The sequence below is a fragment of the Artibeus jamaicensis genome, unplaced genomic scaffold (genome assembly GCF_021234435.1).
Source record: "Artibeus jamaicensis isolate MK-2021 breed Jamaican fruit bat unplaced genomic scaffold, CSHL_Jam_final contig_240, whole genome shotgun sequence".
NCBI classification, from domain to species: Eukaryota; Metazoa; Chordata; class Mammalia; order Chiroptera; family Phyllostomidae; genus Artibeus; species Artibeus jamaicensis.
In genome coordinates this window covers 17,697,632-17,713,799 of record NW_026521506.1, presented here as the reverse complement: position 1 = coordinate 17,713,799, position 16,168 = coordinate 17,697,632, and the positions used below count along the sequence as shown (strand labels likewise).

Here is a 16,168-nt window from a genome sequence, read left to right as displayed (position 1 = left end):
GCTTTTACTAGGTAACAAACAATAAATACTTAAAATTTAAGTTTAACACGGCTGACCCCCACGTTTAATAGGGTAGGGTCAGTCACTAGCTGCTGTGGCTCAGTGGATTGAGTGCTGGCCTGTGAACCAAAGGGTCGCCTGTTCAATTCCCAGTCTCGGGCACAAGTCTGGGTTGCAGCTCGGGACCCCAATAGGGGGTGCACGAGAGGCGACCACACATTGATGTTTCTGTCCTTCTCTTTCTCCCTCCCTTCCCCTCTGTCTAAACATAAATAAATAAAATCTTAAAGAAAGAGACAAAAGAAATAATGAAAAGTCTCCAAGGCCTCTGTGCAAAAGCCATTATCATTCAGCAGTACAAACTCTCTGGGAATCTCCAGGTCCCCAAAATCGGTGGGAAGGAAAGAAATACTCATACTCACCACTCAGTTCATCTGAGAAGAGCATATTGCTGTTTTTGTTTTGTTTTCCTACATAAATCGACCTATAACCGAGAAAAATACATTTCGTAATGCTGTAATACAGCATTTCTACACTTTCCATCCAGCCTCAATTTTCTTAACATAAAATAATCAGGGTATCTTTTTAAAACATAATAAAACCAGAATTATAGCTATAAAGTAATAAAACTGGTAGCTATTGCTTACTTTGTTTTTTATCCTGAGTGAGGCCATCACCTAGGGAGTCCATAAACTTATTCTAAGGATGCTGACATTGGTCAAAACATTTCAGGGACTCCTCTTTGGGAATTGCTTTCAGAGCTACCTTTCAAGATCCACAAGAAAATCAGTCTCATTACTCTATAGTCTCACTCATGTAATAATAACATAAATTTAGTAGAAGGAAACTGAATAATTTAAGATGTCATAAAACTTAATATTTTAAATGCAAATACCAATTTTCACATTATAGAATTGTCAATTTAAATATAGTAAGAATAAGGCTGTTGACTAAAAGTTTTATCAAATCGAAGTAAACCATTAAATTACTATGTCTACATATTTTAAGTACACAACTTATTTTTATCTAAGCATAAATGTATTTATTGGAAGATAATGAAAAACAGGCATTTAATAACATTTTAATTTTGTGTGTTTAAATATTCATAGCTATGTTCATAAACCCACATGCCTGATCTAGTGATTATGCTTATGAAATGCTGTATTTCTTATATGCCCTTAAGTCTACATCTATTTTATGAAGACTGCATTAATTTTCACCACAATACAAATAAGTTTTTAGTAGAATATTCCATAAGATTAAAAATAAGAAATTTTATCCAAAGCAAAAATCAAAACCTACTTATAAGAGGAAAAGAACGGAAATGACATCTGTTCACAGATGATTCTGTGCCAGGCTCTTTGTGGGTATTTTCTTGTTTAATCCTTAGAATAAACCTAGGAGGTATTATTATCACAATGCAGCTGACTCATGCACAACTTTGTAGTTCACCTTTCTAAGGGCTTTAAATATAAGCCCATTATAATATTGCACTGTCTGTGTGAAAGAACATCTCTTTTTCAAAAAAACAAAAAATTCTACCAGTATTGTTATAGGGATACAAAAATGTCAAATATTAGGGAGCTAAGAATCAATGAATTATAGTTTTTCTTGACTGGCCTATATTCCTACTCCAAAATAAATGAACATAAAAAGTCAGAGAGAAATGAATAGTTTTCCCTTTACTTAAAAATGACAGTATCATCAGTCTACTTAGCAGAAATTTTAATAAAACTGGATCTAAAAAACCAATAGGAATATACTCTATCAGGCTGCAATTTTACAATACCTCATCATGGCATAATCATGCTAAATAAATACAATGATGGCCACTCACAGATTAGATTAGATTACAGATGTTAAATTTAAAACGAGAAATCAGCCCTGGCTGGTGTGGCTCAGTGGATTGAGCCGGGGCCTGCGAACCAAAGGACCGTGGTTCAATTCCCAGTCAGGGTACATGCCTGAGTTGCAGGCCAGTTCCCAGCAGGGAATGCACAGGAGGCAACCATACACTGATATTTCTCTCCCTCTCTCCTTCGCTTCCCCGCTAAAGATAAATAAATAAAATCTTTAAAAAAATAAAATGAGAAATCAAGTATCTAGAGTTCCAAGAATCTTTCTGAAGTGTCTTCATCTTGTCTAGCACTAGTCAATTAATGACAACTTGTGTTTTAATAACAACTATATTTCATGATTCTATAAGTGTTCTAATCAATGGTTGCAAGTTATCTGAGCCATGAACTACTTTGGGGCTTCTGAATAATGTACATGTAATGTGCTATGCTGCAATGCCTCCTCTCCAGAGGCCTCTCTTTCTCCTTTGAGGTTATCTTCAGCATTGTCTTTCTCTCTTTCTCACTCAAGTAGTGGTGTTCAAATACTTTATTTTCTCTCAAAACCCCTTCCTGCAGTTCTTCCTTCTAATCGCCCTAATCAATCCTTGACTCTGAATTTTTCCCCTGACTTCCCCAGCACCTGGCAAGTCCCTCCAGGAAAAAACTGAGAGGTCAAAACAGTTGGTTAGGATTTTTTCAGTGGATTTTTTTTCCTCAAAATTTATTGCTCAGTGAATTCCCAGGTATATCATGAGAAATATGAATAGAATAAAAATTGTCCCAATTCAACATGTTAATCAAGGTTATTTAGAGGTGTAGTTGTCACTGTAATAAGACAATAATCACAAAATAATTTAAATGGTTTTATTTAGGTCAAACAACAGCTGTAGGGATCCTGGGTATTGCTTTTTGAACACAAATATGAAATTAATAAAACAAGTGTTCATGTTTCTACGTTTAAAACACTTTAGTTCTACATGTTGAATGCAGATATTTGAAAGAGATTTTCGACAAGGTCAACACAATGCATGAGATAATACATACTGGGTTATAAATTAGACCACTTTTCACCTCCATCTTCTAATTTATAATTCTCAGGGGGGACTTTTTTGCTTTTCATTTCACAAAAGATTGCTGAACACAGAATGAAATACACCAAAAGAAGAAAATAGTCTTTTTATACCTAGGGAAAAAGCTACTACTCTTAAAACGATCACTTCAAGGTAACAAACAATCAAATTGATGTGGTTTTCTTTGAAACCTCATCGGTAAATCATTTCTTGCACAGTAGGTTCGGCATTAACCCTGCATTTAGCATAGGAAGTGTTACAGAGGTCTGGCTGCTGCAAACCAACGTCAGTATCAAGTTCTTCGTCAGGAATTAGAGACTGTCCCGGATACCAAGCAGGACAACACTGGCAAAAAAAAAAAAGTGAACTGCAGATAGCTCCAAATAGGCTACATTTACTTTTAGAAAAATTTCATGAAATGTTACTGGATATTTTGTTTTAAATACTAATTTATAATAAAACATTATGGAATCTGTTATTTTTAACACTTTATGTTCAAATGGTCTTTACATAGGTTGTTTTAATAACACATTATATAACATATTCATGCTATTGGAGATCAAACATTATAAACCTCCCACCTGGTGAAGGCTATTTTTATAGTACTGTAAAGCTCACATTTCTCTCTATTCATCAAATTTGTAAACAGACTGAACTGCCACCACATTAAAAAAACACAAAATTGTTTGCTTTGGTAGATAATTTTTTAAAGAAAGATATTTTCTTTAGTTTTAACAGACTTTTTCTTTCAAAACAGAAATTCCTCTAATCTTATTCAAAGTTTTGTTCCTAAACTACTATTAGTTCAAATGCTGTGAACACTCCATTTAAATGCTTTCTGCAAAACTAAGTGTTTTTCAAGCTGTAAATTTCCATAGTGATCATACAAGCCAAACCTCAGTGGGAAAAGCAGTGCCCTTTGGGGTCATCATTTTCAAAAATGAGTTCTACTAATTTATCATTCTCCAGTTTTGCAGAAATTGCATTCAATTAACTCCTATGAAAGTCAACCAGACTTTTACCATATCAAATGACCCAAAGAACACCACAGGTATCCAGGAGAGACAGACAGTTCAGTAGTGCATCTTTAGCTTGATTTTAAAGTCCATTTCAGAGAAAATCTGGGTTCTGTAGCCCTTAGAGACACACTGCCTAACCAGTAGCTCAAGTTTTTTCAAATGAATGAAACTTTCACTTTCCACTCTTTTGGTACCAAGAGCTTTTACTCAAGAAAAATCTCAAATCTCAGAGATTGAACTACAGCTTGGAAAAATAAGTATACAGCAAACACCATGTACTTCCTTTGATCTTAAAGATGTCAATACCATAGTCCAGCGAGGGGGTAGAGGGGAGTGGCTGAGCCCAGGAAGGAAACTTCACCCAAAGGGGAAAAAAAGAGAAAGATCTGTTGGGTGGTAATTTCAAAACAAGTTTCCAAACTGTCTGCAGTCCCTTTGACTTGAAGGAATCACACATAAGAAAAGGGCAGAAAATACTACAGAGCATGCTTATTTTAATTGCCCAGGGGTTTCCAGCAAAGCGCGACAACTTAAATGCATATTCCAAATTCTTGCTCCAAAGCCGTATTCTTTGTGCACTGAAAAGGAGGAAAGACAACCTCATCAATTGTTCTCTGCAGATAAAGGCACTGTTTTGCAGATTTCCCCCAGATCTAGGCCAGCTTTGCTAATGACCTGCCCACCCACCTGGGGGCCTCCCCAAAGTGACCTAAAGGAACTGCCCCAAACCTTCAGGAACCCAAATACTTGATAGTGGGCAGCCCAGAACAGGTTGCCTTTTACCCTAGCTGTTGGCTTTCACGAACACCCAAAGTGAAAGAATTAGCGCCGCTTATTTTCCTAAAGGAGCCGGGGGTCAAGAACCACAATTTTTAACCCCACATTTTAGTGAATCTGCAGCATTTTTCAGCGGAGAAAACACGAGTTCAAGATCCAAGAGCTACCAGGAGTTCTTCCACACGCAGCATTAAGGCAGTTAAAGAAAAGCTGAACAAAAATTTTAGAGATCGTGGCCTTTTAATTTTTAATATAAAACCAGCAGCTGTTAGAGCACACACAAGAGCTTCAACGACATTTTTTATAGGCCCACGTTTAAATCATATGTGCAGAAAACGGGGGGGGGGGGCTGGGAAACGTGGTGGGTTCAAAGTCGAAATGGCATACCTGTGTTGATAACCTGGACCATTTTATTTGGAAATGGTGCCTACGTACTCGCTTCATGGGCCTTGCCACTGTCCTATAACTCAGTGTGTGCCCACTCATTGGCATTTTTAAGGAGTGGAAAGTGCTATGGAATTCTGACCTGTATACGGTAAGTCAAAATGGCATTCCTCACCCATGAAGGCTGTTTTAAGTCGGGTCGGGAAGGTGGGTCGGTCTCTGGCAGGTTTCACGTCCAAGTTCCCCTGGGAACCCCCACCCACAGAAGGCTCTCCAACTTCTCACTCCCAAAATGCCCTGGAAGAACTTATTTGCTTCCACTTTTCTTAAAAACAATTTTGTGTGCGGCCACCACGACATACATTCTCCTGCGGGGCTCTGTGAACTGGGGAATAACAAGAGTTTAAACCACACAACAATTCTGCAGCTCAGTCTGAGCTTTGCTGCGCTCCGCGGGGGTTCGCATCCGGCCGCCATGTTCACGACTCAAGAGCCGCCCCAAAATCGACCCCCCTTTTCCCACATGCCTCTTTTCTCTTCCCTTGCGGCTCAGCGGAGGCCGCGGCACAGTAAAGGCGCTTTCAACTCTGCCCTCCACCACCTAGCAGCAAAATCCGACCCGACGGCTGCGGGGTGTGCGCCTGCGCAGGGCGAAGGTGCAGGAGTAGGGTGGAGAGCATAGGCCCCAGGCTGCGGCTTGAAAAGGCTCGGGCTACAGGGAGCGGGGGGAGGGGTCGGGGCCCGAACCAAGCCGCTTCTTTCCTGCCAGCAGGTCTTTGCTAGGCCCTGGCCCGGCTCTCACAAGTGCGCGCTAAAAACCCACTTCAAAGTCTGTTGTCTCCTCAGGGGCAGCCTCTCGCACGGGCCTCCAACTAGGTCCGTGGCCTCGCCAACCCTTCCAATTTCTAACACTGCTAAGAGACCGGAGGGCCGAGGTAAAGGACACTCGCTTAAGAGCCCCGGGAACTCAGAGCAGTTTTCGGGTGTACAAGTACCTTCCTCCTTTTCCTCCTCCCACCCTCGCCTTAAGAGAAGGAATGGAACACAAAATTTGTGGTCAGCGTTACGCCGTGCCTTCGAAACTCACCATTGTTTGGGCTCCCATTGACCCTAGGTCCGGATTAGGCGGCGGCTGATTCCTGCTTTACAGCCCCGTCGGCCTAATGACGCCAGGAGGTGATGGGGCGCGAAGCGCCTTCGGAGCCCAGGCGACTGCGGGCTTACAGCGCCGAGGGCCGGGTAGGTGGAGGTCAAAGGGTCAGCGGGCCGAGTCCACTTGAGAATCGACCGTAGGAAATGAGGTCCCCCCACCCCCGCCCCCAGCTTCTGCTTGTGGACCGAGAATGTGAGCGCCCCGACGAGGGGCCTGAAAGACAGGAGAGCGGGAGTCCTGCCTTCCAGAACGCCTGGTCTCATTGCGGGCAAATCCTGACTAGGGACTTGAGCCTCGAGGGTCAGATACCTCGAGAGAACTATCAGTCTGCCTACCAAGCGAAGAACCGCTCCTCAGGGGACGGGCACGCCAGTGACAATTCCTTGAGAAACTTAAGTGGAAAGATACCCTTAGACTTTTTTCCTGTGTTTGGATAGGGCAGGTAGTTATACATGGGAGAGGGAGCCAGGGGAGGAGACAGCAGGCAGTGAGAAGGGGGAAGGGCAAGGAAGTCCTGGACCCAAATTTCCTGGGAGGCTTTGTGAACAGAGGCTGTCCCCCCTGGTTCTTCAACCCTGGAAGTAGCTAAAACTGACTACCCTGCTTAGCCTGGACCCAGATCTTTAACTTTCCAAATTGAATGAATAACAAACTTCTGTGTTGAAGTATACACCCTCCCCTTCTCACCCAACAGTAGAAATCTTAAGCTAAACCTCCCATTTTGGAAAATAGTGGACTTTTTAACAAAGTTCTTACCAGGAGCAAGAATTAAATTAGTGGTAGATTACTTAGACTCAGAACCTAACTAACATTTCATGGTTTTCAGCTGACTCATCTTTAGGATTGCTAGATTTTGTTTGGGGAGTGAGTAGGGATGCTTATTCTTTTAAGATATTTTCTGAAAATTCAAGAATACAAATATACACTCCCAGATTCAGAATATAGGAAGAAAATCTGTGAAAAGTTTCCTACTAGTAAAATAAGCTTTTCTTGGCTAAAAAAAAAAAAAAGGAGAAAGAGAGCGAGAAAGACAGAGGACATAGACTACTTGACAAATATGATGCTACACCCAAATTAGAGGAAATTGTGTAGGGGGCAAAACTTTTACATTATCTTAATATTGTTATCATCATTGTCAATTGGCATTTTCTCCTGTTAGAAAAACCATTTCAAGCCTGCTCAGGAAATATGAAATTCTTCTTTATGTCTCCTAAGATACTTAATATAGGTAATGGGGATGGGGGCAGAAGCAGGTTTCCAAAGTCTTGCATCTAACCCACCAGTCTACTCCCATTTGTTAGGTTTAAGTTGGGGTAGGGGTGGAGAAGAAATTCATGCAGAAAAAAATGAACTGTTGAAGTTCACTGAATATTTCAGAAAAAAAAACTATTCTATTTAGATTTTACTTACAACATATTCACACACAATCTTGTGAATATACACTTTCAGAAAATTTGCTGACCATTTAAAACACTCTCTGGTTTGAAGTGAGGGAAAAATCCTGAAATAGGAATTTGCGTCAACACCCTCAATGTCAAGGTCAAGAGTGGAATGTCTGGGGTAGGAGTGGTATGGCAGACTGACCAGGTTACTTGCTCATCACTTATGAAGTCATCCCAATCTCTGTTCATGATTCTCAGGCCCTTCCTTGCCTTTTCTACTAGTAGAGGAAAGTGCAAAAAAGCAAAAGCAAAAACAAAAACAAAACTCCACTTTCCACAAAAAATTTCATCCAAAGGAATTTACAATTAGAAACTGTAAATAATTGTCTGTTGATAAGCATCAGTAGGTAACTTAAAATATGCTACTTCAACTGTATCTAGGGAATCAAAATTTCTTTTAATCATCAGTTCTCTGAGCATGTCAATTTAAAGCTGATTTATTTAAACGTTTGAAAAAATCAGGCACCAAATACAAAAATGTTATAAATAAGATGTGCCAAGACTTTATTTCTTCAAAAATAACAATAAACAGATTTCTAGAATTCAAAATGATTATTTATAATACCAAATTGACTGCCACCAGAAAAACCTAGAGCATTGACCCTTCAAGACAAAATACTGAAGCCTATTCATTACATTTCTAAATTCTTTACAATTCCTTATCTTCAACATTCTATTAACTGATTTGCAAGCTGGTTATCCATGCAGAAATTGGGCTCTCAATATTAAACAGCACCCTCATTTATTTAAAAAAAGTCTCAATACTCTACCCACTCCAACCCCCCAAAATAGTAAGCAGATTCTTCTTCATATAACTGTAAAACAACTGTCTGTCTAGATGAGTTGCTTCACTGAAGCTTAAATGAATTGTTAATATTTTATCACAAAGCAAACAACCATTTTTCATTGTTATTGATTTTAATGGAAACAATGCTCTTAACATCTTTGCCTACAAATCATGAACTTTAAAAATACATATTTTGCAAATATTTTCCTTTCTATAATTTCAGAACTGCTGTAGTTATTACACTGCTATAAAACATTATGAATAATTGTGAAAATTATTGATTATATACAGCAAAACACATCCTTTTGCCTTCCAAAATTATAAATGGACGATGCTTCTTTTAAGCACTTTAACCATAGTAAGCATGGCTCAACTGGCCTTACTCATCACCACTGTTTCAGACATGTGCTTACTTTTGAAAATATATAGGTAGCTAAATAGATTTGATTAGATAAATCATAGATACAAACATATGTGGGTATATGGGTGATCTCTAGACAGAATAGACAGATATGCATCCTGCCACAATGTTCATTTTTATGTAAGGTAATAAAAAACTAAGGGACATAAAACTCATTAGGTAACCATATGTTTATATATGTAGGACAGGAATGATTAAATCCAGTTCTCAGTCTTTGAAGTACAAGACAGAAATGTCATGGCCACTAACTGAATTGATCAGTAATATTTGACTTGCATGCCGAAAATCTGGGACAAACACATTTAAACTCGAAGTTCAAGAACCATCTGAGCTACAGATAAAGAAAGGAGGGTCTTCCCAGGTGGAAACTGGCAATGTAAGGAATCTATACCACAGTAGAAAAATAATTTAACAATTTAAAAAAGGGATCTGAGTGAGTTATAAATACCAACAAACAAGATTCATCTGCTCATGTCTCCTCTTTGTAGGAGGCTGTTACAAAATAAGAGAAAGGAGTCAGTCAGTGGTTCAAAATTTGTAAATTTTGTTCTTCTTTCAAAACAATAAAATTTAATGCTAAAGTAGTTATAATCAAAAGCTGTACAGAATTTGTTAGAAAACATTTATCCATAAATATTGTTCAGTTCCCGGCACTTGTAGCAATAATTAAATTACAATGATAAATATGGCATCAATGGATATGTATTTACAAAAAAGTTTTTACAAAGGCAACTGTATACTAAATGTCACAATCTTTGTAGAGTAACATCACATCCTCAGGCTGAAAAATACTGAACAACAGTTTTGACCCCATTAGACAAAAATACATTCACAAGAGTAATGCTTTGAGGAAAAGTTCATGACATAACAGGACTTTGGCAAGGTTTAAGACTGTGATAGTTTAAATAATCACCACTAAGGTGAAGAATTTTCATCAGTTTAACATCTCCACCACCAATCCTTCTATAACTTCCTCTCAAGAAACAGGACAAATGTTAAAATGAAGTGAAGGATTTTAGGTATGGGGTGTGCAGAGCAAGAGAAAGTGGAGGAAAAAGCAGTGAAAATATTTTTTAATCCTTCACATGTGAAAACATATTTCCTAATCCTGAGAAAAGGGCATGGCTACTTTTGGATCTTACCCAGAAACCTTCCTGGACAATTGCAATTAACAAGATATAGCCCTAATTATGGCCTCTTGACTTAAAATTCCATTTCCATTTGACTGGTCTCAGTTTTCTTTTTAAAATGCATTTGGTCCATTCTATGGTTAACAGGGTTTTTTTGTGTTTGTATTTGTCCTCAGACGTACCATTCGTTAAAATTGGGAGGAAGTCCAGGGTTGTGGCTGGTGCTAGTTTGAACTGCAGAAGGGGTTTTAGTGGTATCTTTACTGTTTGCAGAAGCTATAGCGGGTGGAGTGGAAGATTCATAGCCTGAACTGGCAGCAGGGGAGGAATCTGACCCTTGAGATTCATGAACCTAAAATTAACATGTATATATTATAATGAATATAATTCCAACTGGTATTGTGCAAGCAAAAACAAGAGCAGAATTTGAGCACTGTAAGCGCAAAACAGCCTAGTGACCCACTTAAAAGAGAAACGCTGCTGATTTTGTTTTTAATTTCCGTATTACCAACGTCTAGAAAACCCAGAGATGTTCCCCAACAAAACAGTTTCAATCCCAATACTGGCATATGGAAAAAGAATAAGACACTGTTTTATTCATGCCCCTTCAAAAATGTTTTCTCCACAGATGGAGTGGGATAAACACTTAGTCTTTGAGGGCCCTATAAAATACTCCGGACCCAGGTTTCACCAAGCCCGGTTTGGCTTGAGAAAGCAGGTACAGAGAAAGGTGGCACGAGCACCCTAGGCGCTGCTAGGTCTCACATAAATGCGTGGGAATCAGACCTCGCTTGTCAGCCCTATTGTTTTATGGGAAGCTGGAGAGCGAATGAACCACCCACCCCCGGGTTCGGCGCGGGCACACTAGTTTCTACTCCGAACTGAGCTGGGAAGACGCAGCCACTACAACCTCAAGCCCTGGCGAGCTTGGTTAGAGCTTCCCAGTAAACAACCAATTGTTCCCTCCGTTCCCTCCGCTCCCTCCTCCTCCCCACAATATTCTTTCCCCCGCCCCATTCCAGGTCCCCAAAATGGGTTCTAGGTGTCATGGCTGGAGCAAATTGGATTTAAAGTGGAGAATACAGGTAGGCAGCACGGGAGCTTCAGTTCCGCGGCCCCGATATTGGGCCGAGTATTTACAAACCGCGGACCGCTAATAAAAGGTAATTACCTTCATGTGCTTGCGCAGAGAGCTCGGGTGAGTGTAGGACTTGTCACACACTTTGCAGATATAGGGCTTGTCCGAGGTATGCACGTGCATGTGCTTCTTGCGGTCGCTGCTGTTGGCAAAGCGCCTGTCACAGCCTTCAAATTCACATTTGAAAGGTTTCTCACCTGCAAAAGGCAAAAACGCAAAGCGGGGGAAATATGGTCAGGGCCACGAGCTTCCTACAGCCGAGCAGCGGGAGACGGGGCGCCTGGCGATCTTCCTGGAGAGGGAGTGCCGAGTGGGAGCGGCTGCACCATCTCTTTTCCCTGGAGAAAAATGGAGAGCGCTGGTTGAGCTCACGGTTTTGGGGAGTGGGCGGGGGTAGGGCAGGGCTGGCTCCCAACCTGCCGGTCCCTTTGTTTTCGCGCAGGATGGGAAAGGAAAGCCCCGGGCTCCTCCAAAGTTTCCCCTAAGTTGTAGTTGTACCCTACCCTGCCCGTGGCTCCCAACTCGAAGCCACATTCAGCCACTACCTAGGCAATGTAACCAATCCCCCGCCGCACAATGGACCTGAGACGGGACAATCCGGTTCACGTCCTTCTTTGTATCAGTTAATTTGGCCTCTTTCAAATGCAGCGACTTTGCTAAACCAGTATTAAAAATCTTGAGTCGTCGTACTTAACCTTCAGAAAGAAAACTATGTAAATCCAGGGACTCCAGACAGTTTACAAGATGTTCAAGAGCAAGCCACGAAACTGGGATGCCTTTTCTACTTTAGCTTTCCTCCCGAAGGACTGAATCAAACCTGGAACTCCAAATAAAAATAGTTTGACAAAGGTATTAGTCATTTAATTAGGAGATATGCCAATCACGAGTAAAAAAGAGCGGAAGTTACCGAAAGTTAGCTTTCATTAGCATTTCTATGGTTGCCTTTCCCGAATGTGTGCCGAAAGCTAAATCGCTTGTAAGCAATACGCTCTCAACACAATCGGAGTCCCTACATAGTAACCCAGAAAGGGGGACAAAAAGAGGCGCCGTCAGTTTGTTCCTGGGTGCCAGAAGTTTCCAATTAGGTCCTGAGACGGCAGAGCAATGTGCCCGGGAAGTTAGAAGTGGGCAAAAGCGCCACGGGGCGAGAAAGGGGAGAGACAGAGGGACCGGGACAGAGCTTCTTTTTCAAAAGGCCCTGGAGGCGCCGCCCATCTCTCTTGCCCTCAAGCTGAATGTCCGCTTCTCCGCGCTGTGCCGCGGTGAATCCAGTTACCCCCGCCCTTCTCCCTTACCTGTGTGGGTCCTCTTGTGGATCTTGAGGTTCTCAGAGCGGGCAAAGATCTTCCCGCAGCCCGGGAAGGGACATGGGAAGGGCTTTTCGCCTGTGTGCACTCGAATGTGGTTGACCAGTTTGTACTTCGCCTTGAATGACTTTCCCTCGCGGGGGCACTCCTCCCAGTAGCAGACGTGGTTGTTCTGCTCCGGGCCCCCCACATGCTCCATAGTGACATGTGTCACCAGCTCATGCATGGTGCTGAAGGTCCGGTCGCAGCTCTTCTTGGGCCGGCTTAGCTGAGTCTCATCGATCCACTTGCACGACAGCTCCTGCTTGATGGGCTGCCTCATATAACGGAAGAAAGCGCCAGGTCCGTGGTGGGCCGCCACGTTCACGCCCATGTTCATGTTCATCGGGCTGTAGTTTGGGAACTGTGCGCCCGCCGTGTAGGGGTCTGTGCGCGGGCTAGCCACCGTGCGGTACGGATCCGCACGGCCAAACAGCTCCCCGCGCAGACCCAGGTGGACTTGGTTGTTGTCCACGTGCCCTGTGGGAGACGGGTGCCCGGCGCTCTGCTCATGCAGCCCCGGGAAGAGTAGATAACTTGGGGGTTCGGGAATACCAGCTGGAGCGTGGAGACTGCTCGCCGAACCCGCGAAGAGCGCGTGCTGCCCGCCGCCCGAGGCAGTCTCGCTGAGCCCGGAGCCACGCTGGCGGAACAGAAAGTCGCGCGTGGAATTGAAGGCGGCGGAGGCGGCGCCGCCGTAGCTGGGAACCTGGCTGGTGTGGTGATGATGGTGATGATGGTGGTGGTGGTGGTGATGGCCCAGGGCGTTTGCATAACCCGAACCCTGCGGCGTGAACGCAGAGCTCTGGCCGGATGATAGATCATGAGCCGTGGCTGGGCTCAGCTTGAAGGCAGCGGCCGCGGCCGCCGCGTGGGGTGAGTCCCCGAAGGGACTCAACCCCATGCCCGCCGGCTCCCGGTTGGGCATTTCGTGGTGGCGCGGCGCGCCGAAGCTGCCCACTCCAAGCCCAGGGAACTGTGGACCTCCATCCAGGAGCATCGTCATGGGTGGGGCGTTCTGTGTACAGGCGACCCGGCTGCAGAGAGCGAAGGTGCGGGTGAAGAGATCTCCGAAGTGCTGTAGTCGGAGAGGGGTGGCGGCGGTTGAACACTGCCGGGAGACCCCCAAGGCAATACCAAGGGCTGCAACTTTCCGTCGCTGCGAGTCTCCTGCAGAGGGATAGGAGGGAGGAGGGGAAGTAGAAGGAGCTGGAGTAGGGAGGAGGGGGGTAGAAGGATGGGAGGGGAAGGGATGAGAAAGACTCTAGGACTAAATCTGGTTTAACAAAGTAAAAGGCGCGCACAAAGAAAAATAAGCAAAATAACAAGTGGAGGGCGGAGTTTGTCAATCCTGTCCCAAGCACCCCTCCTCTCCCCGAGAGCACAACCGCGGGGCCCGGAGGCTCCCTCCACACGGGTCTGCAGCCTGAGCTGCGCTAAATAGCAGAACCGGCTTGCGACCGCCCAGAGGGCAGTGGGCAAGAGGCAGGCTCCGTCCGCGCCGCTCACCGGGCGAGTCCCAGCCTCCGCGCCTCTTGAGTAATGTCCTTGGACTGATAAAGTCAATCACTCACTCCTTTCACATAAACAGAGCGGGAGGCCGCGCGGCGCGCGCCAATGGGAAGCCAGCTGGCCCGCGGTCACCTGACACCCGGCCCTGCAACCCATTGGCCGCCACTACACTGATTGGCAGCGCGGAGTGAGGAACATGGCAGCCACGGTCCAGCGACCACCTCTGATTGGGCCGAGACCAGGAGCTTGGCAGGTGAGGCGGCTGAGACAGAGCGCCCGCAAGTGAGATTGGTCGGGTTCACGCTGCTGTAGAGAACTGGCCAGGCTCCAGCCAGAGACCGGCAGGGCAGAGTCAGGCCTCTCCTTGGCTTCCCTCCGTCCTGAAGCGGGCAATCACCCCTCGCGTGCGCTGTACCCGGTTTCGCCAAATGAACTCTTTGACTCACAAGGATCATTCCTTCTGCTGGCGAGGCGTCTCACCATCCCGAGAATGTGCCACCTCGGCGGCCACAGGGCGCCGATCCCAGGAGAAGCTCAGAAGTTCCGCGCTCACGGCCCACTAGCTGCATCCTCCCTACATGCCACCATGGGCCCTGATGGTCCAGAGACCACGGAATGAGGTTGGCCAGCTCACCGTCTGTGCCCGAGCTGCTGCCGGCCGTTTGATACCCAAGAAAGGAGAAATGATTACAATTAGAGCTGATTTCTCTTCCCGCTGAACCAAGAGTTGAATCTTTAGTTTTAAGTAGTGGCGATAAGTTGCCGCTCCCCACCCCTTCCCCACGGAACACCAGACACAACAAACATGTAACACAGTAGACACACACACGCAGCAGGAAACATGCACAAAATACAGTAAACAGGAACACACCACACTAAACACAAACACGACCAAATAACAGCGCGCAAGCCAGTGACACAACAAATTACACAGAAAACGGAGTAAACGTGCACATTAACACAACAAACACACACAAACAAATGCTAAATATGCACAGAATATACTTAGCTTAGACAGTGTACACAAAACACGCACACAAAAAGCTAAACACACTATATGGCACTCACTAGACACAAACGATCCAGGCAGTTTCCAAACCACGGGGTTAATCAGCCTCGAAGTTTCAACATTTTCAAAAGCAAATGTAGGAGGGGGTGGGAATGAACACTGTGAGATAGAATCCCCCCACACACACACACGCCCCTCCAACAGCCAAGGCTTTGCTATCTTCTACTTCTATTGGAGCAGCAACGGGAATTCTTATGCATTAAGGATTTACTTTCCAAGGTTGTGTATGGGACCACTCCCCCTTTCTGTCTGGTGCAAAGTCTTTCCGGACATAATGACCAGGTTCAGACAAAGCTATAAATCCACTCTTTTTTTTTTTTTTTTTTTGGTCTGGTGGGGCATTTGCAAAGAATACAGGCAAGAGAGAGTGGAAAGAAAAGGCTAGGGAAAAGATGGCTGTGATTGTCACATCCCTAACAGGGCCAAGCCCCAAAGTATGCGCCTTGAGGCAGCCTCACAGCCTGGCCGCCATCTCTCTGTAGGAAACATCTGATCAAGTTCAGAGGCGCTTGGAAAGACCGCCTCAAACAGCGCTTTATAACCGCAGCCTTTCACTTCCTGCTCCCCAGTCTGCATGGCCAGACCAACACTTCACCTTCTTTCTTGGCCCATTTGCTGAGGGGAGAACCTGCCAGTAGCACACTTATGATACTTACCCCCTCCCGTCAAACTCGCCCCAATTCTCCCTCTACATAGAACTCTCGCTCCAGGTTGGAAGGTGAGTTCATTGCTAACTTGAATTATTACTTTACTGAGAACTGGCTCTCCAATAATGGTTTCGGTGTCTCTCCGCAGTGTTACTTTGGATGGGAAGGAGTGGGGTTCAGAGGAGAACAATACGCCTAAATCATGCAAATGAATTCCCTGGAGTCAGGTTTACAAAAAGGGAGGATTGCTTTTCTTTCTTTTTCTCCTTTCTATTCACTTTCCACTTTACCTCTCTTCACCTTCCACCAACCCCCACGGGCCTTGGGGGGGGTAGTTAGTTTGAAAAAAGTTTGGATTTCCTCACTGTGCCTGTCCTGAGGAGAACGATTCTCTAGGCTCAAGGCTGGGGGCAGGGAAGCGGTGATTGTCTAGCC

The 16,168-nt window shown here is 44.3% G+C and overlaps 1 protein-coding gene across 1 annotated transcript; it reads right to left on the bottom strand.

Annotated features, from left to right (window-relative positions):
• Positions 1-10,193: 10,193 nt before the first annotated feature.
• ZIC3 (Zic family member 3) lies at positions 10,194-13,511 on the bottom strand. Its single transcript, XM_037137059.2, has 3 exons — positions 12,455-13,511; positions 11,193-11,356; positions 10,194-10,373 (listed from the first exon to the last, which is right to left on the bottom strand). Exons 1-3 carry the CDS (start codon positions 13,509-13,511, stop codon positions 10,194-10,196), a joined length of 1,401 nt encoding a protein of 466 aa, XP_036992954.1.
• Between the last annotated feature and the right edge of the window lie 2,657 nt (positions 13,512-16,168).